Source organism: Stylophora pistillata, chromosome 1 (assembly GCF_964205215.1).
Source record: "Stylophora pistillata chromosome 1, jaStyPist1.2, whole genome shotgun sequence".
NCBI classification, from domain to species: Eukaryota; Metazoa; Cnidaria; class Anthozoa; order Scleractinia; family Pocilloporidae; genus Stylophora; species Stylophora pistillata.
Window position 1 is genome coordinate 22,907,162 of NC_142519.1, and position 27,135 is coordinate 22,934,296.

The 27,135-nt window shown below is 39.1% G+C and overlaps 2 protein-coding genes, 2 long non-coding RNA genes and 1 pseudogene across 10 annotated transcripts in view; 3 read left to right on the forward strand and 2 right to left on the reverse strand.

Annotated features, from left to right (window-relative positions):
* Positions 1 to 605: 605 nt before the first annotated feature.
* On the forward strand, positions 606 to 3,832 carry LOC111326466 (uncharacterized). The gene is made up of 2 exons (XM_022930468.2): positions 606 to 1,357; positions 2,072 to 3,832. Exons 1-2 carry the CDS (start codon positions 851 to 853, stop codon positions 2,216 to 2,218), a joined length of 654 nt encoding a protein of 217 aa, XP_022786203.2. The 5' UTR covers positions 606 to 850; the 3' UTR covers positions 2,219 to 3,832.
* Positions 3,833 to 13,187: 9,355 nt separating this feature from the next.
* On the reverse strand, positions 13,188 to 17,122 carry LOC111326464 (uncharacterized). The gene is made up of 3 exons (XR_002694449.2): positions 17,041 to 17,122; positions 16,446 to 16,662; positions 13,188 to 14,583 (listed from the first exon to the last, which is right to left on the reverse strand). It is a non-coding gene; the product is annotated as an uncharacterized LOC111326464 (long non-coding RNA).
* A 1,455-nt stretch (positions 17,123 to 18,577) lies between these two features.
* LOC111326454 (putative protein 2) overlaps positions 18,578 to 27,135 on the reverse strand; it is an 8,668-nt gene continuing 110 nt past the window's right edge. The window contains exons 1-5 of one of the 6 annotated variants that reach the window (XM_022930457.2): positions 27,092 to 27,135; positions 26,801 to 26,895; positions 26,537 to 26,624; positions 19,626 to 19,736; positions 18,578 to 19,107 (exon numbers count right to left, since the gene is read on the reverse strand). The exon at positions 27,092 to 27,135 is cut by the window's right edge and continues 110 nt beyond it. In XM_022930457.2, coding sequence (XP_022786192.1) covers positions 18,979 to 19,107; positions 19,626 to 19,736; positions 26,537 to 26,624; positions 26,801 to 26,895; positions 27,092 to 27,135 — 467 coding nt within the window. In that variant the 3' untranslated portion in view covers positions 18,578 to 18,978. Of the gene's footprint in view, positions 19,108 to 19,625; positions 19,737 to 23,277; positions 23,399 to 23,568; positions 24,149 to 26,536; positions 26,625 to 26,800; positions 26,896 to 27,091 lie in introns of those variants that run through there. The other 5 variants (XM_022930458.2, XM_022930459.2, XM_088745055.1 and 2 more) reach the window with 5 other exon arrangements.
* Positions 20,599 to 21,463, forward strand: LOC148741721 (uncharacterized). 2 transcript variants are annotated; one of them, XR_015995366.1, is made up of 2 exons: positions 20,599 to 21,098; positions 21,216 to 21,463. It is a non-coding gene; the product is annotated as an uncharacterized LOC148741721 (long non-coding RNA). The 2 variants fall into 2 exon arrangements; XR_015995363.1 differs by having other exon boundaries at positions 20,599 to 20,795.
* LOC148741722 (uncharacterized) lies at positions 21,760 to 22,821 on the forward strand (annotated as a pseudogene).

Consider the following 27,135-nt stretch of genomic DNA (forward strand, 5'->3'; position numbering starts at 1 on the left):
CACAATGCACACAAATCCTTACAGAACCAAGAAGCTATCTCTAAGCGATAAAGTTGTTAATTAGTAGATGCCGAACATACTTGAGTCTACTCCTTGGAGACACACGCAGTTGCCTTTGTAAATTATGCGACTGAAAAATGCAACGTGTAGTCTACCCAGTGATAAATAGATAACAAAAAAGTTGTAAATGAGCCCTATGCAGTGGTGCGCGAAGAATGTTCTTTTTATTTTTCATATCTTAGATTTAACCGATTAATGTAAAGGTGTCGTGCACGAGAGCTAGGCCTGCGCTGGCCGCTTATTGGCCGCCGTGGGGTTTAAAATGGTTACTCAAGCTAAAGTATTCGGTGCAGGGAGCTGCGAAATGAGGCACGTGGATAGAACAAAAGTCTGGCTCTCTATTGATCGGCGGTATGGATTCGACACGAAAGTTCGCTTGTTGACTTTGTTAGCGATTTCTAAAGGTCTGACGACAGCACGCACTGCTATTGTATTGGCCAACTAATTATAATCGAAGCCACGCGCAGGACACGCACGAAAGAGCTCAAGACAATCTTGCCCTTTCATATGAAGATTAAAGGCACAAAAACAAGCCGTACGCCATTCAAAGCAGTTAGTTTGCCTAACGTGTCATTGTGCTAAATGTCTCCGAGCCCCTCCCACCAACTCACTCTGCCCAACAACCAGGCGTGAAGTCCCTGAGGAACAAAACAAACCGCTTTATAGGCTCCGCCACGCGTCTCATGTAATATAGTATTTGCACGCACTTGTGTAGCGTGGAGCGAGACGAGTCCGTGTAAGAGAGAGCACCGCGCTGCTGCTGCCCGCTTGTCACCGCCCTGCGCAACACATGGATTCGTTCTTTGAGGATCTCGCTGGCCTGGATTTTTCTGATATCGATTTGTCAGAGATCAGCCCTGACTCGCCGTCACCGTCGTCTCAGTCGTCTGATTGCTTGTCACTAGATTCACCAGCCATCTCACCAGTGAACTCTCCAAGTTCATCCCATTCGTCTGTTCTTGGCAGCGACAACTCGCCAAACCTCAGCCCGAAACCATCCAGACATCGCACACGTTGCCGTACACCACACTGTTTGAAAAAAGAGCATGCTTCCATATTACGAAGAAACGAGAGAGAGAGAAACAGAGTCAAGCTGGTCAGCGATGGATTTGCCACCTTACGCAAGCACATCCCAACCACGCCAGCTAACAAGAAGCTCTCTAAAGTGGAAACGCTACGCAATGCCATTGAGTACATAAAACATCTGCAGCGCGTGCTCAATGAGAGTAACTGGCACGAGAGGCAATCGCGTTTCTTACGACAAGTTGGGTGGTTTCAGGATGCATATGACTTACAGGTAACTGACGCTTTTACTGTCGTGAATTTTCATGCGCAAGGAGACAAGGACATCGATAGGATTAAAAGCTCTCAGAAACTTTTTCATAGCTCAAAACAACTTCCAGCAAAGTCAGGCGCGCGCGTGTGTTTCTTGGCCTTGGTTTCAGTTTGCAAGAAAGTTCAAAAGTTTCGTGAACCGCATAGAAAAGTTGGGCTAAGTGACAAGCCATCAAAAAATGTCAATTTTTTTCTTAAAAACTAATCAAATTTACACCAATGTCTTGGAGCCTTATCAGGTTACTTTACTAAAGAGACAATCAACTCCGATTTCACTTTTGTAACTTTCAACTAAATTAATGCAGCATGCTCTCAAGAGGCGCGGAACTGCTTGACGTTTTCGGCGAATCGCCGGGCTCACAACTCTGGACAAGCTATGAGACAAATTCTGCAAAACTAGTTAACTATTGTTACATATGGCAGTTTTAGCACACGTGCCCAGCTACAAAACAAATACGATTTTTCAGAACTGGATTTTATTACTAGGGTAACTCACGCGCCCATTCATTGCGCCTTGATTACCTTTCACTTAGCGCTTTATTAAAAACCGTCCAAGCGGAACATTCAAATTATGAATGATAATAACGGTGCAAATGAAGGCTTTTATGGAGAGGAGTAGGCTAGATTCCTGCCGCGCACACTAATTGACTGAGCTGTTTTATTGCTTTTCTTGCAGACCCTATCCAGGGGAAACGTTGCCACTGCTCAACAGTTGAGCTCCTACCTCCTAAGCCTTCCGGAGATTGCTCCATACCCGACAAGCGAGGGGGCCTTCGTTAACAGCTCTGTGAGTTTGTCCAACGTATATGGACATGTTAACTAATTCAGATTTACCCTGACTCATCAAGTAAAGATACCGTTCATTACAATGGAATGACAAAGTGTAAGCTAAGTAACTTGGCGTATTTTTTTTACTATATCCCGAAATTGGCATTTAGTTATCTTTTTTTTAGCGCGCAAATTCTACTCGTATAGTCTTTTCGAGGGAAAAGTTTAATAAGTTTGGCTTTGATGTACATAGAATTAGAACTATCATGATAAATAGGGCAGCATTGTTTTCCGACAACGTGATTCTTTTTCTTAGTGAAAATAGCAACGAGGGTTATATATATCCAGCAGAGCTGATGTATTTTTCTTCCCAATTGGAGGTAAATAGCGTAAACAATTTTGAACCGATCAGTGTTCGGATAATTTCGTAGTTTAGAGACTTTTGAATCGCTGTTCTTTTTGCAGCGGTATTTTCTCCTTAACGGAAAATTGTATATAGGATGTCTCGCAAGCGAGGGTGTTGTATTGATTGCATGTTTCTTAGTTAATAACAAACAATACAGGACCTTGTAGATTAGTTTATTCCAGTATAACAAGGAAAGTTTCGAATTGAAAATAATTTTTGGCTGCTCTACGTAGCCATTTGACATTTCCATCAAATGGAAAAGATTTGAGTTTGTTGATTCATTGTTTTTTTAAAGACGTCTTTGAAAGTCTTTTTTACGTCTCAAACAAATCCTTTTATGTTTGATAGTCCAACAGTTATTAGAAGCGCTTAGGTAGCTGGCCTCGCGCCAAGGTGAAGTATGCATATTCTGAATACACAAATCAACCAGGTTATAAACTTCTATTATCTCAGAATTGAAGACTAACAATATACCTCAAGAAAGCGGTAAAAAAATTTGGCTTTCAAGGTACCAGAATTTGCACCTTTCATCTCGGTCGCTGTAGAATATCGAGATTGCTAATCAAGTAAATAATTGAACTCCAATGAGTTTAAAGAATTTTTCTTCGCTCCCGTTGTAAGAACTTTTTTTGTTTTTGTAATGGGTGACATGCTTGCAAGGTCAAGCGAATAGAAGTAACAACTTCGGGTTTATGAAGGGTTGAAGTAAGGACAGAGTCCAAACGTTATATATGAAACGCGCAGAAACAATATTGGGTTTGTAGTTCATTCTACTAAGAAACTCTCGAATATCATAGCTTATATAAATATATTCCACAACCTATAAATACGCATGCACTTACGAAAATTTGTAGCTTAAATCGTGTTAGGTTGAGTCACTGCTGTTCAGACTTACTTCCAATGGGAATAACATGGGAATGATGTAAAAGCTCTTTTGTTTTAAGAAGATATTGTCGAGTTCCTTCAATAAGTTCTAATTGGAGGAAACTTGTTTGATGGAACCTACATTTGAACAGGTTTGGACGCCTAACCTGAAACCTAAGCGTAATTTGTTCGGCATAAGCCAACAAAGTATAAATGTCTGGGAACAGACTAATTCAGTACTAGTGCTGTGCACCGTCTGAATAATTGGTGGAGAAATAACAAGATGATCACTTGTGTATCTAGTGGACATGAAAAAAAAATAGAATGTTTCAGTACCGGTATATACCTTATAATTGAATTTTGTTAAGAGAAATTAAAGTTGCACAATTTATTTTTTTATATGTCTAGTTTGGTGTTCTCTCTCCGGGAGACGATTCTTGTGGAAATATCTTTGTAGCTGGTGTTGGGGTTTAGTCAACAATTTCTTGTAGCAGTTGATTTTATTGTGGTGCTCTAAGCAGAGCACATGGTGGCCTTTAGAAACGGATTGTCTAATAGTGACCCAATACTTGGGTGGGCCTCAAAGGGCGCATATTGCATTGTCACTTGCTCAACAACTAAGAGGAAAGCAAGCATTCGTCAATGTCTCGAAGAAAAATTACAAGATACAGAAAAAGTAATACAACTAATCATGAGCACATTGCAAAAAGTTAATCGGCACAGCTTTCGTGAGCAGTGTTTTTCGAGGAGCAGAGAAACTGGAGGACTTTGTTATTGAATCCAGTTCACCCCCTAAGGAGAGCTAGCAAAACCTAAATCATACGGCTTATTCACAGCTTCGTAACATCCAAAGTTCAACTAAAACAAATTAGCACAAGGCCACCGGGGTCTAGCTAAAATCAAAATAACCGTGGCGAACAGCAACTTGCATCACCGAGAGATCACAACAAACAATTTACTACCCGCTGTGAGAACAAATGACTTAGCCTTCACCACCTAGTGCAGCGCGGAACCAAACAACAAAGGACAAAGATGATTAATCTCGGCGACATGTTTAGAGTTGTTACTTCCAAATTCTGTCGAGGGCGATAGTCGAAACTGAAACAACAAACCTACAACTATCTTCCGCTGGCTATCAATAGATCTCGAACGAAAGCATCGCTAAATCGCGCTTGTTTAAGCACAAGCAGGTTAGGGGGTTACTAAGGATTACGCCGACAGCCTTTAATTCCACTAATAGTTTTCTGTAAGCTTCTATCACTAAGGACACTGATTTCTTAGGATTACTTGTACCAGATCATTTCTTGACAACAATATTGTTTATCTGGTACGGGTCGATAATATGGAATTAATTGGTAAAGATTGCCCGGGGGCCATCAGCTCCGTTTACTAAAGTTTCCGGTCCACACCTGCCGTGGTTCATGTTAACCGACAAGTATTGATTTCAGCGAAAATGCTTTTTGGGTATACATTGTCCACGCAAAATTTACCCTTCATGTCACAAATTTTTAACAGAAAATGTGCGTGTGAATCAGCACAGTCACACAAATCGACCAGTGATAACTAAAGCTTCGCATGATGATAATTAAGAAATACTCGTCTCTTTAAAAAAGATACAACTACATTCACAAAAATGTCCAACAAGAATTGTTAAAATGACCTAACGACGTTTGCAACACGACTTCTGTAAACTCCTCGCCCTTCTTTGGGGCTAAGGAGCTCACAGACACTGGCGCTCTTGATTGAGCACTGGTTAAATATGAGCTTAAATACCTATAATCCTTTATCGATATTTAGTGAAAACATTTAACTTTCATTGTCTTCTAATAGGGCTTCCCTGTGAAAACTTAAAGGTCTGTAATGAGCCCTCATTACTTGCGCAGATGAGAAAGGACTACCTAGAGGCTGTGCAACCAGATAAGGCCAGGCCCTGGAACAAAGTTCCTAAAAACGAGTCCCCAGACGCAAAAGATGCACAAATTGTTTTTCTGATTCTCAAAAAAATAAGTTTTTGGTTGAGGTAGAAATTTTGATTCAACAAGAGCTATAGCAGGAGACGACTCTAAACATACGCAGAAAGTATAAGCGTGAGCCCAAATATGTCGCACACCAATCCCCTCTAGGACACACTAAATGATAAGGGCCAATTGGCGTTAGAAAGCAAGTGAGCTAGTTCTTGCTATGAAAATACCTATTTCATGCTAATGTTTCACTTCTATGCCTTCCATTTATTTCAATTTAGATTTCAATTTTCATTATTATCTAATCAAGCCCGATGCGCAGGAATGTTCGAGATTAAAGCATTACAAAACCTCTCGTTTCAAGCAAAGGAAGAAACGCATATCCCACGTACATCTTTCATCTTTACAATGAAGTCCAAAGTTTTAATTATCGTCCACCACCTCGGTTTTTTTTTCAATCTTTTACAAAGACGTCTAAAGTATTGAAAATGTTTATCTTTTATCCTTCCGTATTACGCCCCCACAAAACCCCCGTCTCTATAGAAACATCGCTCCACCGTAAAATTATTTTGAATCTAACAATAGAAGCCACGTGTTTCTAAACATCAAACGCACAGTGCGGTTGGAAAGTATTCCATAAACTGTGCAAGAGTTCATCAACACTTCGATATATAATCGAAAGTTTTGTATACAATTTCTATGCGCATATTACGATTGCGAAATTGATAACCACAGGTTTTCAAGAGCTTGCACAATCTATGAAACCCTGTGGCTAAGACAAAAAAAAAAATTACCCGCTCCCTTGATGAATATAAAAGAAAAGAGACCTCCGCGTTAATTAGACAAAAGACATTTTCGAGAACGCATCGAAATTTTGTTTTTTCATACAACAAAGGCTAGTGGTCTGAGTTGGAACACATCTGCTTTGAGATGTTGCAATAAGGTCAAGAAGAGCTCTTAGACAACAAAATTACACATCATAAATTCCACCGATATTGCTGTCATCGTGTCAATCGCACTAAAACTTCCTCAGGGCTGATTAAAAAAAACGGACACATTGCGGCGTTGTTGTGGATATTTTGTGGGAAATGATTATGATAATTATCTGTAATCTCAAAGATCTTTATCATTCCTCTAGTTAGTAACGCAGATACTCTAGCAACTAACAGCATGTATCAATTAGGTTTTTCTTTTTTATTTTCAAGTTTCGGAAGAACATTTATATCACCGTCATTCCGTAATCCATAGTATTATCCAGCGTATTCTTACGCATGATTACCACACAAAACTAAAAGGGCGGTTTTACTTTATTCTCTGAGTTTTTGAGAGAGAGAGGTCTACTGGCATTTTTCTTATGAGAGTATTCTGATCAATCACTTTTTTTTTCTTTTGAACAAGAATGCTCTATCTCTATTAAATAAGGAGCTGAGCAGAAAACGAAGTAGTCATCGCACAGAAATTTAAAAATTTAGTTGACACAGTGAAACCTGTGCTCAGCAGAACAAGATCCACGGGATCATGGCGAATGCCTGCTTCTTACAGGGTGTCCGTTCAATAAAATTTCCGGTAAATTACGAAATACAAGCTAAACGTTTCCCCCACCTCCCCCCCCCCCCCCCCCAAGAAAGTTTCTTGTAAATTGCGCAATGATATCCAGCTAAACTTTTCGGTCTGTGAGAGAGGAATTCAGTTGTCCAGACCTTCAAATTTCCAATCTTCATTATGTTATGATGGAGTCAATGGTGACAAAGTGAATGTGTTTTTTTCACTGCTCTCTTTGCCTTATCGACACATTTGGCGTTACTGATGCTGACAGGCTCATTATATTGACGTTAACGTAATATATTTTAGTTACCACGAACAGCCAGTAAGTTGTGCCGTGGAATACGCCGGCCTTTAAGTTGCTAAGTTTGTTATAGATGCAATAATTGAAAGAAATACGTAGTAGAAATGTGTGGCTTTTCGATGAAACAAAAGAAGTAGTTTCGCAAAGTCAATACAGTAATATTAAATCATTAAGTGCAGGTTTTACCCAAGAAATACAACCCCAACGCGATATCACAGCTCGCAGATGGATTTTTCCAAACTACATCTAAAGGTACAAAATTCCATGTTGCAACGTTCACTGATGAGTGCAGTTTTAAATATAGCGTCAGAGCACCAACTCCTTCACCTTTAAGAATATACATCTCTATTACAAAATCTGTTTCAAAGTTTATTTGTGATTAAAAACCTCCGTTAAAAACTTATAGAGACAAGACAAGAAGGTACTTAGAAATATACGTCTTTATAGCAATAATTGTGTTTCAAAGTGCACTTGTGATTAAAACTTCCGTTAAAAATTAAAAGAAACGAGAGGGGAAGGAAGTCAAGTTTAACGGCACAAAAAAAAACATGGGTAAAAACTGTTTGCCATATTTCTGGCGACACAAACACAAGACAGTTTGAGTTGGTACTACGAACAATCTTGCATCAAATCCTAGCATGATACTGAGAACTCAAATATTTTTTTCTTCGAAAATGTGAATGAAGGAAGTTAAAATGAACTAGAAAGGAAGGATATGCAAACACAAAACTTAAGTCACCGTTTTCGTTTCAGGCTTTGTTTTTTTTTTTTTCAATGCAGATACAACATATTTTAGATGCGTGCACAATGCTATAAAGAAGGTCGTCGCTTTAAATGACGACCTATTCCCTCAATGCTTCCATCCACCGGCGTTTCAATCTCCGCCGGGGTGGAGCTACGTAAGTTGGACACAGAAAGAATTTCTTTTTTTTTATCATTAACCTACACATCCTGTTCAGCGTTGATTAAAGAGAGGGCCTCGTGCGGCTTGGACTTCCTTTCTTCAAAAAAAAAATGACGTACGTGCCAGCTGTTCACTTCTGACAGGAGCTCTACAAGCCATATTAGACGCAACTGTTTCCATCACAATACGCCGCCCATCAAAATGACGACAAGACCCGTTCAACCAAAACGTTTTTATCACTCGAGGCAACGCTGTAATAAACATCCGTTTAGTTTGAATGGTTGGCGCGTTCTTTTCAACACTTTCTTTAGAGTAAACGCTCAGTTTTCGCGTGTTCCTACTGGTGCTAAAGCATTTGTTTACTTCACTGACCTACAACCCGTTTTCAGGGCCAAGACGAGCACTTCTCTCTAAATCTTTAGATCTCAACATTTAAACACTTCACATTCTTGCTCATTAAGTTTTCTGCATTCTTATGGAGCGCAGCTAACGTTGACGTTACCTATTAACAAACATAAATCAAATTTGTGAGGTGGCAACAATCTTAACTTAAAACAAACAGCTTTATGATTGACTCCTCACTCCTTAAGCACAGAAAACCCGCTGAAAGGAGATTTTGATGGAAGCTTTCTAAGACAAAAAATTACCCCAAAATTTTCAGACGGAAACTTTTTTCCCAACGTTTTGAAAGATCGTCTCTCTTGTAACAATGGCATAGGCTTTGAACAAAAGATTCAAATAAAAAAGGCCTCAGAATTTACTCCAAAAGGTGTTCAATCAAGACACGGTTAAATTAAAAAATAAGTCAAAATTGTTTTCCGCGGTAATGTGCCAGCTTTGAATCTTGTTACTGTGTAAAAGCAGTCTCGTGTGCGGAAGAATAAAGATCATCACCGTTCTTCACTTAATTTCGTCTGCAAAGTATCTTAGTCTAACAACATTCTTGAGATCTGAATTCTGGGCTTTATTGCGGTAAGACAAATTATTGGTTGTAAATAACTTCGCGTAGAGCATTGTGTGTAGAATACACTTTAATTGCGTGAGCATGCATTTCAATTTTTTTTTTTATTCCGCCTACAGTGTATTTCAGTCTAGGAGCACTCTTGAAAACTGAACTTTGAGATTTGTTGTCATGAAAAATATTGCTAGATTTTTCAGAGAGGTTTGTCTAAGTGGGAGGTCGACTCTTTTTCTACCGATTTCTTTCAACAAAAACCACACAATATGTCCACAGTAACTGACTTCTAGAAACGCCTAGAGGCTAACAACAGTCCAAACGGATAAACGTTTCAAACGTCCTTTGAAAAGGAAAAAAAATTAACGAAAGCAAAGTATAGTCACAAAGACAACTTGGAGAATCGGTCTTCTGCGGCTCGATGAGCCTGATCCACTACGCCAGGCTATCTAAAAGTTTTACCCGGTAACTAGAAACGTCGCCATTCTCAGAGTTCCGCCGAAACGCGAGCGCTAACAAATGCCACTAAAGTGTTTAATCTGTTTGGCACGGAATAAAAAAAGAGTGCAGCTGAGTGTTGCGAAAACAAAAACCGTTCTAAACAATTCTCCAAATGACAACAACTCATTGGGAGTCTTATTATAGTGAACATGTCCGGCTGTAAACTCCCACGACCCTTTGACCCCCGGGCTACACATCCGTGGGAACCATAAGAAACTACTCACACTATTATAAATTCCGTGTGTCTATTCATAAACGGCATTTAGTATCACAAATACATCTAACATCTAGAGTAAGAAAATGTTTTACTTCTTCACGCTTGTAAGTGTTATCAGAAGCATATAATCTATAAAAAAAAAAAAATACACTTCAAAAATGTCCAGTTATCAGAGCTTGTAAAGCTAACGAATCGTATATCGTCTTTTTCTCCCGTTGCGACGCGTGCAACGCGCGTTTCTGTCGCGCTCGCACGCCAGAGGCCTGCCATAAGCGCCTCTATTTTCGATTGTTTTTATCATTCTCGAAAGATTGTATCATTTTCCTAACAAGTCTACATAAAATACTGTCGCGCTTGTTGTTCTCACCTTTCTCGAAAGACTGTATTTTCACAACAATTCTTTGCAAACAATACGACAGAAACCCCCAAATTAAAACTCACAGACTAGAAATGAATCCTCAAAACGTTCATCTACTTAACGCGGGATTTCAAACCATGAAAATTCACCGGAGAGATCGACGGTTTTACATTGCGGTGCATGATTAAAATTTAAATTTTCGAGAATAACCCTCAACTTACAGGTTACTTATTCCAAAGTAAGGGATTGATTCCTGTTAAGAGGGCCAGAAGAGACACAAAACATAAATGACCGCCGATACTCATTTTCGTAACCCAGTGTTTACCACAACATGCACGCATACACGTGCCCCTGTGGAAACAAGAAAAAGAAAACATTACATTCCGCCGATGGTTTACCGGATTCCAGATGCCTTTTACGCCTGTAAGATTGGATAACTGGCCAAACTTATGTTTCCAAAACAAAAGGTTTGGTATGTCAAGACAGACATTCAATTTGCTTGGACTTAAACTTTTTTTGAACGAAAACTGCTGATTAGTTCCACTGCGCAGAACTTGACAGCTGTCCGTAGACTCGAAAAAAATGTGAAAGTAAAGTAAAGACACCCTTTCTGCCGAAGGTGAACTTTGGTGTCAGCTTCACGCATTTTTTCATGTCTCGTGAAAGTTAACGTTAACACAAAGTGTTTGCAAAATACGTTCCTTATCGACTCGAATCTCAGTAAAAACGAAGTCAAAGCGGTCAAATCCCCAACCTGACTGCACGACCAAACAGCTTGGACAGATCTTAAGTTGGATCAAATTAGGATTGATTCAGAGGCCGAGGGGTCAACCCTGATCTCTCGCAAAACGTTCATGAGAAAGAGCTAGACATTCCACGTCCAATAAGGACAAAGTTAAGATATGGTAAGCATCCGGCTCACTGGCAAAATTAAACAACAGATTCAAAAGAATGCGACTCAATTGGAGAACAGAAAGTAGCCATACGGTTAGCGAGCTCTTTGGAGTGGGCCATATCTGGCCATAGTTTCCATTGCGGACCATTTAGTTTCACTCTCCCCACCACGGTTCCTTTATCTTGCATCAGGAAGTGACGGAAATTCACGTCAGCGACAAATTGTCCAGGGGGCAACAAAAATCGGACTGGAAATGGGTTAAAGTAACAAGGCATGATGGGGAGACAAAGTTGTAATGATAAAAATTTCACGCTGCTTTAAAGTGGTGATCAATTTTGGCAATGGTCACCTGCAAAGTCTTCTTCAACACTCCGTTCACCTCAAAACCTCTCCAGCATCCCAAAGTAATTCTAACATTTCGATATTTCGTTGATCCTAATACTTCGTAAAAAGTTCCATTCGGTAGAAAGTCGTTTCCTCGTTTCCTAATCAGTGGCAAGCCATGATTCTCTCCTCACTCACAGGCCGCTTTCACTCATCTACAAACCTTGGGGCGGCCATAAGAAGCATATATAACACTTGGATTCCGACCGAGCCCGTACCAGGAACACTCGATCAAAATTAGCCAAAAGAGCATTGCGTTCCACCACAGTAAAATGCAACATCAATGTGCAAAGGAATATAGTAACAAAGGAAACAGTCCTTGGGAGGAATCAAACCGACAAATCTCATTTCTGCCGCCGAGTTCCAGGAACTTGTTTGCGGGTTACGCCATTTGCTGACTATGATAGTGATCAAACTTATAGAAACAACTGCCTTTAATTCCCAATGGGTCTCCACTTCAATTCTTCGCCTTTCCTTTCTTATTAGGGCTATTTATGAAGTTTTTCTCCCCAACATGCAAATTTCACCTTTAAAGTAACAACATTGACAGAGGATGAGATGAGATGAAAGATGCCAACGTTTCCTTAATCTGAATGCTTGTCAGAATTAGGGAAATTTAATTCGTCTCAGGTATAGACGTTTTTTAGACAGTAAACTAAGTAAAGTAATTATACTTATCATATTACCCGTACAACGCCCGCTCACGCAATCCCATAAAAGAACCATCATGAAAACTGAAGTGCGTAGGGCCTTACGGGTTGACCTAAGCCGGTCTGGAAAAAGCCGTTCGTCCCCACACTCACATAGTTCTGGTGCTTTTTCCGCGAACGTGAATTCTATTTGTAGACTCAGAATTTCTCGGGGAATTGTGAGTTCCTTGTTCTGACTCGAAGAAAAAGAGGAAATAACGTAATAGGTAATAACTATTTAACCGTCCGCCCACTCACACTTAGTCAATAAGTAGATCGTAATCGCGTGAGACAAATTGGAAATGACGCTGGTCATGACAGCCCCGTGGCTGTCGCACGCAAAGGGAAAACTATGTATAGAAACTTAATGGTGGAACCTGTAGTGAGCCGTGCCATACGGGCGCACCACATTACACGTGTCAGGTCAGGTTTAGGTTCAGTGCAGACAAGATGACTGGTCTATAGATCCTGAGCAGCATCACTGGCGTAAAGCGGCTAACTAGCTAGCCGTGTTCTTTGGCACACACAATTTGACACTTGTTTGTCTTTTCAAAGTATATGCAGAACTTATGGAATCGCAATTGCTTTTTTAAGAGCTCGTATGAAAAGTTTTTAACACGAGCTAAACTCATGCCTGGTCTATAGCATTCGCATGCCGGCCGCGCGCATCATGTCAGAGAAGTGCACAAGTTCAAAACGCGCGTGTCGTGAAATTCCAATCGCCCACGCGTGCCCCCCACCTGAAGTAAGCGCCACCTGAAGTACGCGCCACGCGTGTTGTAAAAGAGTCATGCAACGCGACAAGTATGCAGTCACCTTGAATTCTCAGAACAATGATTACAAATCTACGATCATCCAATAAATAAAACTCGTGGTTTGCGATGAGTGCCGTAGACGCTCAAAAGTAAAGAGCTCCTTAAAAGAACTATATTACGTGAAAAAAAAAAAGCTTTACGTTGGAAGGCTACATGAACGAGTTATCAACTTCCAAACAATCCCATACAATGTATTCCTTTGTATGAAACTCCATCAGACGGGAACAAATTCAAAGTTTAGGTAACTTTAATTCCCGCTGATGGGAACCGCTACAGGCGTTTTTCTTACGCCGTCAAACTTTGATGCAAACTTTTAAATAGTAGCATAGAGCAGTCAGAGCGTCACAGCCTTGAACTTGATCACCACAGTCGCAGATATTAAAATGTAAAACAAAACAAAAAAAATAGAAAGAAGGCATTCTTTCTTTTTCTAACTTCTCCTGTCGTGAGCGCTTTCTTGTGAAAAGTTATCCCAAGCAAAACAATACATTCATGCTATTAACAGAAAAAAATGCTCGTTACGGATGCTCGCGCAAGCGTATCGCAATGGAAATGCACTACAATAATTTCAATGCCTGAGAGTAGAGTTCTTTACAGGTGAAATGCACCTTAACAAACCTAACATGGTGAATTCATATTCCGACTTCTAGTTATGAGCCGTGTATGGCACAAAACTGTTTCCCAACAATCAAATGTTAAGTGGAGTGACACTTAGATGGACTGTTGAACCGGGCCTGGTGCAGTGTAGTCAATAGTCAAATTCAACTAAGAGCTCAGTAAAACACCGAAAAGCTGATCAACTCGCCAGTTTCTCAGTAAAGGCTATTGAAATGACACATGAAAGCATACACTTAGATAATTTAAATTCCCTTATTCTTTACTGAAGCCAAATTGTGATCAAAAACTCTTTCCAGGCATTAACACAGTTAACGCAAGGTCTCGTCGTTATTATACCCCTAGGGTGATTTTTTTCCTAGTCATAAAATTATCTGAGTTACATGATTGATCGTTGACTGTTTCTTGAGATTATGCTTTGGCACTATATACCTTAGAATTTGTCAGAAAAAGTTTTCCTCCGTCTCTCTGACGGTTAGTCTGAGAAACGGATCATTTCGCTAGTTACAAGCCACACATCTTTAAGAAAGAAGGAGAGGAAAAACGCCTCTAAACACCAAAATACTAAGTCAGCTTAATATATTTATGAGCACGTGGGAAATTAACGCCAGGGAACAAACAAACGATACCGAAAAAAGAAAATTACCCAGTCCCAATCCTTACAATCCTGGCATGATTAAATTGCCAGAACATTTTCTAATCGCCATATGAAAGGATCCAACACACCCCCTCACAACTTAGTCAAGGGCCATCATTTGCGTGGGAGAGTTCATTTGCGGTTTCCTTATCAGTCTTTTTACGTCTCATTTACTCTGTACTTGAAATCTCATCCAAGTGGTACTTAATGCTTTCGCCCAAGTGCCACGTGCTTCATCAAGTATTGTGGTTAACCAATGTACCTCAGACATCATGCAACTCGTTACGCGTCATGAAAAGGAGTAACTTAACACAATTGAAGAAAAAACTTTTGATTCCTGTTATCGACTCATTTTGAGAGCATTAAACCCCGGCTGAAAAAGAGAGTGAAAACGCACGTTCGTTTCCGAGAAGGTACCAATTATTTACACGTGTTTAAGTCTACATAGAAATCTGCATCATAAGTGCTTCTTCCTGTTTTGATCGATATTACCAATACTAAAATAAGTACCAAAAGGTTCCAATCATTCCCAAAGAAAACTTCCCTTGTTTTGGCGGAACCAAAATTGTTGGAAGAACCTAAGTAGTTGTGATGACCACTGTATGACATTAGAACGAGATTGTTGGGCAAAAACCGGAATCTAAGGGATAACTGATACTAGAATTTGGACAGTGAAAAAGCTAATAGAACAATGCATAATATTATGCAGAGGAAAAATTTTGAAGATTACAACACAAAACGACGTAGACCTCACATGCGTCTACGACAAAGACAGGCACAAAATGCAGGAAATTCACAACATCCTGTTTTTTCGGCACTTCTGCCAGCTTTCTGCAGACCAAACGCCAATTACGTAAGTTGCAATAAAACCGTTTGTTCCCGAACATTTGCAGTCACAGTTTGTGTATCGCGAAAATTCAGCTAGAATTCTTCAAGTTCGTTATTTGCAATCCGTTCCAATCTAAACCATTCTTACCCATCTGCCCACCGTTCTCTTTGAATTTCTCATGGCGCCGATAAGGAGAATTTATTTAACAATCAGGAGCTTCTTGAATTAGAGATTATTTCCTTTATTCTCATGACCTCTATATTTGATTCAAGGGTGATACTTTAAGGAGAAATTAGAAGCCAGTCACATTTAAGAGTCAAAGGGTTCAAAAGGATAAGTGTAGCCGGTCTAATGGTTACCTGCGCGCAGGAGAATCCTTGTTTACAATATTTGCCTCATTAGCATAAGCAATTCAGTTTCTGATGGAGCTAAAAATAAATCAGTTCTGAATATCGAAAGGTCAAAGTACGATTAACTCGGCCAATGAATACGAGCCTGATGCATTGAATAGTTTTTGTGTAACACGTGTTTAAAAACTCAAAATTTTACATAGAATGTATGAGCCCATTAGCGCTTTTGCCACCCAGAAATTTTGCAGTTTTTGATGGACTATTTCTCCTTGAATATTACACCCAAAGAGCTAAAAATTTCACCATGTACTAAGGTTTTCTAGCTTTTTAGCTGCCTGAAGTCAATTTGTATCAAACATGCTTCCTTCTTTACGCAAAGCCGTATGCAAATGAGCAAAAATGTAAACAATGACGTCAGCATGAATCCGCCTATTGCCTGGGGCCCAGTCGTTCGAAGGCCGCTTAGCGCTAACCCAGGGTTAGATTCTAATCCAGGTTTTTATATTTCTCTGTTTAAAAGCCGTTTTGGGACAATTTTGCCAATTGTTTTAGAGCATTTAATCATCAAATTGTAGACAAGTGGAATTAAACTGAATTTACTTTAAAGCTTTCAGATCTGAAACCAAATTTTACACTAACGATGGGTTACCTTTGAACAACTCGGCCCGGGGGTCCGTAAGTCCAAGTTCCAAACCTAGCCAGGCAGTTGGACTAAGGTATTGGCATAATGCCTCTTTTCATTCAAAAACTTCCGCGCTCAACTCTTCCACTGGGGAAGAGTAATGCTTTAACATCGCAGCTATATGGCTGGCTTCGCGAGCCGGCAAGATAAAGCGAATCCCGTGATCTGATTGGCTACCCTTGTGGGAAACACGAGCCCCTCTTACCCAAACGTTTTAAGCGGCAATTGCATAAACATTGCAAGACGATTTCGACGTCTTTACCTACAGTGCAGTTTTAGGGAGGTAGTAAGTATAGCTTTACACTAACATCCAACAGTTACTGTTGTAAGGCATAAGTATTTGCATAACAAAGACGACATTGTTTAGTACTTACCTTTGCTACAATAATTACATTAGCTTGAGCATTGCTGACGAGGCTGTAATCTTCGAAGGGTGACGATCTAAGAACGCGTAGTGTTGGTTCAGTGTCATCTTTCGTAGCAGGTGTCTTTGTCTGTTTACTATCAACACTTGCTGCTTCACTGTTTCAAACCTTGAATAGTATCAGAAACCATCTGGGTAACTCTCATAGTTAAGTAACCGGTGAAGTGCTGAAAACGTTAATAAAAAAAGAGGTTTACCTCATGACGAAATTCAGATTGGCCAGATTATGAACAACTCAAGAAATTATTTGAAAATGCCGGTTTCAGAGGGACAAGTTGCTGGCTTTGTTTATTCCTAGTAATAAATATCTCAAACATTTTCTTTGATGTGGAGCAAGAACTTACAAATTTCCTCGAGAATAAACTAATAAGAAATTAGTGTTTATGCTGTGGATATGTCGGCCTTCTGCCGAGTGTTTTGCTAAAGCTGAAATTAGTACAACATGAGTTGTGAGCATACTCAGCTTAGATTAAACGTATCTCTAATAAACAGACAGACTAAAAACATTCCTAGTTAATTTTAGAAAGACTCTACCAAATATTTACCTTTGTCTGTCGAATCTCCATTCCAAACTTCGGGAAAATCCTCTCTATGACACTTCAAAATGGCCGCTCAAATTCGTCAGTTCAACGAATAGCCGCATTGCTGTTCAACGTGGGCTCATGTTTCCTGGTGTTCCTGCGATATCGCCAGCCATGACAAACCGCGCCCTGAGCTCATTCGGAAAAACGGGGACCATTAAGACTCGAAAAGAATTCGGATAGAGCAAGGGACCAACAATAATCATGGGGTAGAGAAAGTGTTCTTTTTTCACGGCATAAAAAACAGCACTGAAAAACTTCTTTTACCAATGCCATCGCGTCAGAGACCAAAACTGGATTTTCTTTTCTATATGTTTGAGACTGAAACAGAAGTCCTTGTGCAGACCAAAGAGAGCTTGTTGTTCAGAACTGACTCAGTCAGCATATGTCTGGTTTAAACTGTGATACCTTGAAGCTTCATGATAAAATACTTAACCTGATCAGACACGTTTTGTCGTAAGGAATCCTCCAAGACCTGTTGAATGTAAACCTCGTTGACTGAGAGTAGGCGTAACTAGCGGCGGCCACGAAATTCTAAATTTTCACTTCGTTCGGGAAGGCACGAGTCACTCAACGTGGTTGGCGAGACTGTCATAAACAAGGTGTTTCAAAAATTACTTTTGATTCGTTTAACAAACCGCCTAATCTCAGTCAGATATATATGAAAATCAAGAATCTGTCTATATTGACACTTCAGGCCGAATTACTTAGCGTTTCCAAATGGTGCGGTGCTGTACGAAGCGCACAAAGAAAAGAAGAGATGTCGTCGTCAAGTTCAACAACATATCTGAAAACAACCTGGACTAATAATTTATATTCTACTGCAAATAATCAGTTGTTCTGGGCCAATAAGGTCTACATACATAAGCCGGGCTTACATACTCTAATAACCAGTCCGTCCATAGAGTTTTTCTCTCTAAACTATTCCACCCGATCGAGTTGATTTTTAGCAGGTTTGCTACTCTCAGTTCTTGTTGGTTCATTGTGGCTAATGCTTCCTATGGCAGGCGAAGCCACACATGCAATCGGAAATAAGTAAGTGGGCGATGGTAATCATAGAAAGCCGAACCTCGCCTCATTTTGACCCGATGTCACTTATTGTTTGTTTCGGAGTATCTTCGTAGTTCAACATTTGCACAAGAGTTTGTTGGGCGCAGTATACGCTTAAGAGAGAAGAGAGTCTTTGAAACAAATTATTTTATGCCTAAAATGATCTAAAATGCCATTTATTTTTCAGCTCTTGCCGTGAAACTAATGATGACGATAAGCATCTCACAAGCATTTCAGGATGGCGAGTGATCAAAAACAAAACATCTTAATAAGTATGATCAGCCCATCATGAGAGCTTAAGGTAAACTTTTTTTCTTCAAAGAGAGGGCATTCTATCTTTTGAATCAGTGAATTATTCCTAGTTGATCCAAAGAGACATTTCGTGGACCAAATTAATGGGAAGAGTGCTTGTTTAGTTGTACCCTACAAACTCTCTGAACCACCACAATAGTAGTTTGTGCTTACTTTTTATTCAAAAGCCAAAGATTCCTTTATTTACACTATAAAACGATATTTGCAACAGTTAAAATGTATCATCACGCTGCATATTTTACCCTTTCCCTTCCAAGATGTAATCATACATTTCTTCTGATTTTAGATTTGAGAATTTGGTGTAAAATTGTACAATATCACTTGGTTTATTTTTTGTCTTACTTCTTCTCAGCTTTCTCCTTGAAAATATATGGCTACTGTAAGGAGAAATTCATTTTTGGTCACTTCTGAGAATGAGAAGGCTTAACTTTTACAATTCAGCTTGGAATAGATGGGCCTTCCCAGGATGGCCAACCCAACCATGACCACTTCATCACATTTATCTTAAAGGCACATCTGAAAGCTTTGTTCAAATTACATCTAACTTAGCATGGTTCTTGTTCCATAAATGTTCCTTCTTTGCTCAGCAACGGTTTTCTTCCATTTTGCTAGCTTCTCATCAAAATTTCTCAAACTTCTTGCTCTTCTTCCCCGCAATCTTTCTTGTACCTACAAGAGTGAGATTGAGACATTTTTCCATCAGAAGTTCCCATCAAGAATGAGGCTACGAAGGGAGGAATATCTGTCAGTTCTAAAGGCCACAGCTGACAGATCACTGAAAACTACCAGTACAATCTCACGCCAACTTAGGGCTGGATCGATTTATCATGCCTAACACAAAAAAATGCAGCAGATCAGCCTTGACTGTCACTTTGTCTAAAATAGGTAAAGTGAAATAACTTCAACCTTGACGAGAGCTCAATACTTATATTGTAGTGGTTTCACATAGGCTTGTAATTTCATTTGTCAACTTGAATTTCCATTTAAGCGCCCAGAAGAACTCTTTGGGAATGATGAGGTCTTATTCAAACAGTCTCAAGCCTTGGACAGAACAAAAGGTTGGTGGGTATAGAAGGAGGGCAGGCACATGTAAGTTGGTAGGTAGGTAGGCATGGGAGTGGTGGGTATTGAACAATACACCTGATAAAATGCTTGCTTGGTAAACAAACAGAGAAAGTAGAGCTTACCTCATCAGCTGTGACACTTAATTCAACAGGCTTACGCTTGGAATCAATGAACAAATATGCCAGGTAAAAACAAAGAATTCCGATTACAACAAGAATGAATATGATCACTACCTACAGAGAGATACAGAATGAAGAAAAAGCTGATTAGAAAATGCAAATACACTGCAAAGTAATCTTCCATGAATATGCCTATTAAAACACTCTGGCAGTGGCATTGTAAGGTAGGTGCCTTAAAGTAATAGATATTTAGCAGAGGACAGCTATACCCTCTGCCTCAACCACAGCCCAACTCCAAGCACCTGTCAAAACAACACCTAGAAAATGGTGTGTGAATGAATACTGAGAGGAAAATTCAGCAAGAAAAGCAGCAAAGAAAATTGAACAATGCTCCTGCAACCCTCACTAGGACCCCTACAACTTACAGGTGAAACCACTACAATGCACTGACTTCAATTTAACTTTGCCTACATTTCATTGCTTAGGGTTAGGGTAAACTCTAGCCTTAAATAATCAAGCCTCATGGCCCTAACTATTGTATTTTGTTCTTGAGCAAGACACTGTATTCAAAGTGCCTTTCTCTGATTCATGAAAGCATTCACCCAAAATTTGTCACCCTGTGATTATATTTATTCTCCCTTGAATTAATATTTCCTGTTGTGGGTAAGCATTTGTGAAGTCTTCAGCTATTTGCTTTCATACTGGGGGTTGATTTTTGTCCCACTCCTAACTGTATTTCTTGCCCATAAGCTTTCAAGCTGCCTTGTTTTTCACATTTACAGGTTGCAGTTACAAGTCCTGGACTATACTACTTATTTGTTCAGCATTTGTACAGCAGGAGACCACCATTTCTCTTAAAGTGCCACTGAAACGAAATTTTCGTATCTGAGATTTTTGCACGATGATAAAGTTTTAACCTTACTAAGGAGTGCTGTTAGTTTTTTTTGGTCCAACGGAATGCGGAAAGCTTTCCCCTAGCCCTTTGAACTCAGCTAGTCGAGCCCAAACTTGGCAGCCATCTTGGCGCGGCCAAAACAGTGTTGTGACATCACTGGTTGTATACATCTCAGAATTCCGAGTAAACCCCAAGTGAGCATGGAGTGCGGCAAAAATGTTGAGAAGCCCAAGAAAAAGTCTTTGGGCAAGCACTGTGTTGCTGGTGGGCCTGGAAATGTAAGTTGTACTAATAACTCCAGAGCAGAGGGCACATCGATGCATATGTTTCCTCGTGACGATGTAACTTGCGAGAAATGGGTTCACTTCGTGCGAAGACAACGGGCAAAGTGGAAGCCATCAAAGACATCAGTACTGTGTTCTGTGCATGTTGAATTGTCAAACTTTGAGCAGCGACTCCATCTAAAATCTCGGGGAAGGTTCTTCCTTTCAAACAAAGTAATGGTTAAAGAAGGATGCTGTGCCAACCAAAGATTGTGTACAGCAGCAAAAAAATGCCTTGTCCTTGCATGAGCAAAGAATGTAAGTGTGTGCTTACAAAAGGTGTGAAATTCCGCTTGGCGTTTGGACGAGGAATAAATACGCAGTTTGTTGCTTTATGATTTATTTTGATATCTATATTTATCTTCTTAAACATAGATCATTAGACATGCTTCTAAGCAGCTGATGACTTCTCCCGAGGAACTGAAAGAAGCTCCTCACAATTCTGACATTTTGGCCGATTTGCTACCACCGCCATGTGTTTTTACGACCTAGATGTTGCCTGTCCACTGATACCATTTCCTTTACCAGAGGCAAGTGTGACTTATCCCCCCTGACATCGAGCCCAAGGACTGTTGTTCAACACCATCTACATCAGAACCGACCAAGTATGTAGAAATTGATTAAGTCTGATTCCTCTTTCATATTTTTTTCTTTCTGTAACCACTGTAATTTCGATTTCTTTTACATACAGACATACATACACAGTTTATTTGTTAATACAGGTTGGTAAAAGTCAGCCTATGGCTGATGTGGACCTGCCTATCTAAAACATTAAGGTCTAATTACATTAACTAGGATAAATACAGGTGTGAGATATATAAGAAATTACGAGTATGTAAAAATTACTATGTCCATTGTAATCTATTATCAGTAACTGAAAGGATAAAATAGATAAGTTGAATTAAATAAATTGAATAAAATGTTCAGAAATAATAAAAGTCATCATCCTTGTTTGTAATCAGGCATGATTCCTTCGCAAAACTTAATTTATCTAGTAGTGTCTTATCTTTTTTTATTTTGTTCTTAAAACTTGCATAGCTAACAGAAAGTTTATATGATTCAGGCAGGATATTCCACACGGTAGGCCCTCTTTAGGATAAGGTTGTTCTTCCTATGGAGTAATTGTACTTTGGTACCTTAAATCCATACCCTAGAATCCATTTTATTGTATTATCTTAGCAGAAGTTATCAGGGGTATGTATTTAGTTGCTGATAAACCCATATATTTACTGATTATCTGAAGCGAATTTAGCCCCACATAAATGTAGTCCAGCAGTTTATTGATGTAATTATTCAGACAAAAATCAAGCTGTTACTAATATGTAATTGTTAATTTTTTTTAGAGTAGCACCTGGTAGCCCATGTCAAGTTGAACTAAATTTTATTGTATTTTATGGTGCACTGGTGACAGTTTTCTCCTTTTTCTGCTTTAACTGCAAAACCAACAATCCAAAGGTGCCAATGGACAGTTGTGGCACCATGGTGACAGTAACCCAAAACTGTCAATCATGCAAGAAAAATTTCAAATGGAAGAGTCAGCCATTTATACTCGGGAGGTATCCAGCTGGAAATGTTCTTCTCAGTTTTGCTGTCATGATGGCTGGTGCCTCCATTAGTAAAGTAATCCATGTTTTTAAACACATGGGGCTAAGTGTGTACGAATCAAGAACATTCTTTTACCACCAAAGCAGATTTCTATTTCCAATTATTTTGAAGTACTGGGAAACCTATCAGGCATCATTGGTTACAAAGATAAATGGCATGAAAGATGCAGTCTGGTCAGGGGATGGGAGGTTTGACTCAATGGGCTATTCAGCCTAATTTGGGGCATACACACCTCTAGACACACTTCTATGCTCACCTATGATGAAGATTGTGCACTTCGAGTTACTACAGGTAATTGTAATACAAAAGTACTGGGTGTTTCATTTTAATAGCTCCATCACTTGCAGTGAACACACTACTTTTATTTAATGCATCAGGTTTTCTACATGAAAAATGATTTATATGTATGTCCTAAGCCAAAAACAAAGTTTTTGAAGTTATGAACAGCCCAGTTATTAGAATAAAAAGTCTCCATTTAATGAGATGTTTTAATAAGATACATGGTTTGTGCCCATAAAATCTAGGAATAAGCATGTGCCTCACACTATGAAATATTGTACATCTTGGTTGCAGGCCAACCAGACAGGTAGCAGTAATGCTATGGAACTAGAAGGTGCCAAGCTCTGCTTTAAGTATTTACAGAGGGTTGCAGGGCTGACAGTCAAAGTTTTTGTTTCCAACCATCACAGGGGAATAGCCAAATGGATCAGAGAATGTCAAGGGTTAGTTAGGAAACTTCTGGCTGCCAGCAAACAAAAAGGTTGTGAAGTGATTGCACAATGGGTGAAGGCTGTAACAAAATCCCACCTTTTGGTGTTCCACCTCAACAAAATCTGGTTTGCAAGATTTAATTTTGGCCAAGTGGAAATCTTTCATGCAGCATGTGTCAAACAAGCATACCAATCACCCTGACAAGCTTTTTGAAGAATGTGCACATAATGATGACATTGAGCCTAGGAAATGGATCAAAGTAGGTAGGTTAAACGAAAGGATATTTATCTCTTTAAATGGCAAGATAATAGAAATGTGATTCCCTTTTCTAAATACACATGTGAATAAACCATATTTTCCTGACATCTCGGATTAATATCTGTTTTAAAATTTAGAAGTAGAGTACCATTCCTTTGAAATGACTAATTTCAAAAAATGCAATTTTAATTACTGTTTAAAAAATCTGTGACATCTTATCTCTCATCTTAAACATACTTATGTAGTTGTAACTTTTCAATCGTTTTTTTTTCCATAGGCACAAAGGCATATGAAAAGATACTGGAAATTCTCATGAAGACAAGCGTACTAAATGATATCAAAAGGCTTCCCCAGAGGCAGAAACCAGGTAAGTGTGTAACACTACAATTTCCACATGTACACTTGTAAACAGAAATGTTTAGACTTAAGCCTGAAGGTTCAATCGAAAAATAAAAAAATCACAGCTCTGAGCTCTCACCAATTGTCTAAACTTAAGGAACTTATCCTTCAAAGCGTTGTTCTAAAACGGAGGGCAAAATACCATCTTCGTCTTTTTCATCTTCCCCGCTGCCATTGTTATCGCCGTCTTCACTAGAAGCCAAGGGCTCGCCTTGGTATGGTGCAAAATCGCCATTAAATACATAGTAACTTTCCCCATCACTGCTGCAAATGTCTTCGCTCCCTTCAAAAGAAGATTCGCCCGTTGAAGGCTCGTTTTCAGACATTATGGCGGACTGTATAAATACAAAAAATTGCAAAAGAAAAGACCCACGTTCGCGAGGTAAATATAACCAGTGATGTCAGCAATCGTTTTCATTCGTTCCCAGGGCCCGGACATGTTTTGAAGCCAAAATGCAGTTTTCAACCCTAAAAAAGACAACTTTCCCTTTTTTTCTGGTGAAAACAACTTAGCCCACGATAATCAGCCTGTTTCAAACCACTAAATTATGAAAAAATCTCAGATATGAAAATTTTGTTCCAGTGGCACTTTAGTAACCTCAACCTTCTAACATGCCTTTATGGTGAATATTAATAAGGCCCTAACTCTAGTCACATACAGTCTGTACTTAGTTCTTAAACCGAGCGGGAGGTCTGTATGGGAGAATCTTGACTGAGGTCACCAGTACAGACCGAACGCAGTGAGGTCCATACCAGCAACCAAGGTCAAGATTCTCCCATACAGACCGACCTAGCTCGGTTAATAAGATGTTTATTACATGGCTGTGTCTTATATGCCAATTTTTTATATTCTTTGTACCTTTTTTTTCAAGACCGGTCTAGATGCTGATCTAGATGGGAAAATCTAGACTGCTTTCAATATTGATTTCAGCCAATCAAATTCGTGAATTCAGTAGTTCCCAGTCCTTGTGAGACACAGCCATATAATAAATGAAGACAAAGACACTAATCTGTGCTAAGAAATTGATATTAGGACAGATCAATAAATTACTCTTTATTCTTTGCAGGCACTTCCCAATACCAAATAAAGACAAACTGTCACAAAATGGCAGACATTTGGTACACGCATTCATCAGGAGTAGGTTAGATTACTGTAATGCTTTATTGTATGGCCTTCCCAAAGAGCAAATAGCTAAGTTACAACGCGTGCAAAATGCTGCCGCCAGACTAATTATGGATATCGGGAAGTATTCTCACATTACTCCAGTACTCTATGAGTTACACTGGTTACCAGTACTAGCGCGTATACACTTTAAGATCCTATTATTAACTTTTAAAGCCATCCATGGCCTCGCACCCACATATATTAGCAATCTTTTAGTTATCAAACACAAGTCCTTGTACAATCTTAGATCTAACTCAGGTATTTTATTAGAGCCACCTAGAGGCAAAATGATGGCAACCCTGGGTAAACGTGCATTTCAGGCAGCTGCACCACATCTATGGAATGAGCTTCCATTGCAACTACGCAATATTCGATCTGTAGAAATTTTTAAGAATTCAATTAAGACTTTTCTTTTTAGGCAAACCTTTTAATGGTTGATAAATTATGAATCCTATATAGCCAATTTAACTGTAATATGTAATTACTATTTATTTATCTATTTATTTTTTAATTAGATGAGATTTTAATATTTAGAGATATCAGTTGTAAAGTGCTATTGATCTGTTATTGTAAGTAGCCCTATATAAGAAATAAATTATTATTATTATTATTATTATTATTACCAGTAAGATCACGGCATTCCAAAATATATTATGTACTCAAGCCTCCTCTCCCCCTCCCTCCCCACCCCCATACATCTGTGCCTAGTTTACCTTATAATTTGGATATATCAACAAAGTTGAAATGGTAAACTGGCCACCATAACGATTACAAAAGCTGACATTTCAAGGGTTAGCCCTTTGTTGGAGCGAATGGCGAACGCTCAAAACGTCAGCTTTTGTAATCGTTCTGGTGGCCAATTTACCATTTCAACTTTGTTGATATATCCAAATTATTTCGTTACCCCCACCGAAGCAGCCCTAAACAGTTTCTCTAGAAACTACCAGCCTTTATTCACTAGTTTACCTTAGACTGGTACACATTGAATGGGGGATGTTGGGAAGTGTATTGAAGTGCGGTTTTTAAACTTGATTTTTCTCTCCAAAAAGGCCATTTGGACTTTAAGTGAAACTATTATGGAGCATATGCTTTGTTTTGACAAATTTTGCAGTTGATTGTAGCTTACAGCAGGTTTGCTATTAATTAGCTGAAAGTGGTTTGGTATATAGGCTAACTGTTTTGGTGCTTGAGTAGGAAACATGGACCAACTAATCAGAGTAATCTACTAGGGTGAGAAAGGGGTTTGTTGATAAATTTCAATCAAGCTACATGACCTTCTACTGCCAACAAGTTCAGAGTCTAAAGATCTGATGAAGGAGAAGAATAAAAAATAACAAAATCATGGATGGAAATATCTGTGGCATAAGAAAGAAATATCAAGGGTAAAACACGCTAACAAAAATTGGGCATGACAAATGCATCAAAAAACACAAAAAGTAACTCAACGTTAGCTTGTAATTGATGGAGCTTGATACTACCCAGGCAAGTTTTCTCAGAAATGTCAAGTACATCAATATGTCTGAGCAAACATCTGTTGTAACCATACTAATATCCATACCTTGATGAGAGTTGTGTTCCTGGCTTCATATTCACAACGACATCTCAAACAGTACTTCTCATCTCCTTGCACAATATTTCCACACTTGCTGAAAATGAAAATCAAAACTCAGATAATTGTCCTTGAAATAGTCGCCGGAAGCCATATTAATTGAACCACGAAATAATCTGCATCAAGAGGAACGGTGTACGGGCAGAACTTGTTTTATGACGGCAAATTAAACTGTCTCCACTGCAAAGTATTTCCATTTCAACAAAAACTTACCAATCCTCTGGCTCCACAGTTTTGACAAAAACATTCTTTGTTTTGTTGATGTCTTTGGGACATACACATTTGCATCTTACATCGTCATACTGAGCCTAAAAAAAACGAAAACACCTCGAAATTGATACAATAAATAACCAAAACTAACTATGCTTCAAGTTCCTTTTAACAGAGAAATGTCCTTCACCCCGGCCCTGACTTGTACGATTCGTACTGTCACAATTTCCTTACGATAAGAATTTCAATTGTCCTGTGAAACAAATTTACGATAAATAATAAGATAGATGATACCTCACAAATGACGATCAAAAAGGCCACGATATAACAACCATTCG

Excerpts from the sequence above, each read along its gene's own strand:
- LOC111326466 (XM_022930468.2), top strand. The coding sequence starts at position 851 with ATGGATTCGTTCTTTGAGGATCTCGCTGGCCTGGATTTTTCTGATATC. Across the intron at positions 1,358-2,071 it reads AGGATGCATATGACTTACAG|ACCCTATCCAGGGGAAACGT; the intron begins GTAACTGACGCT and ends CTTTTCTTGCAG.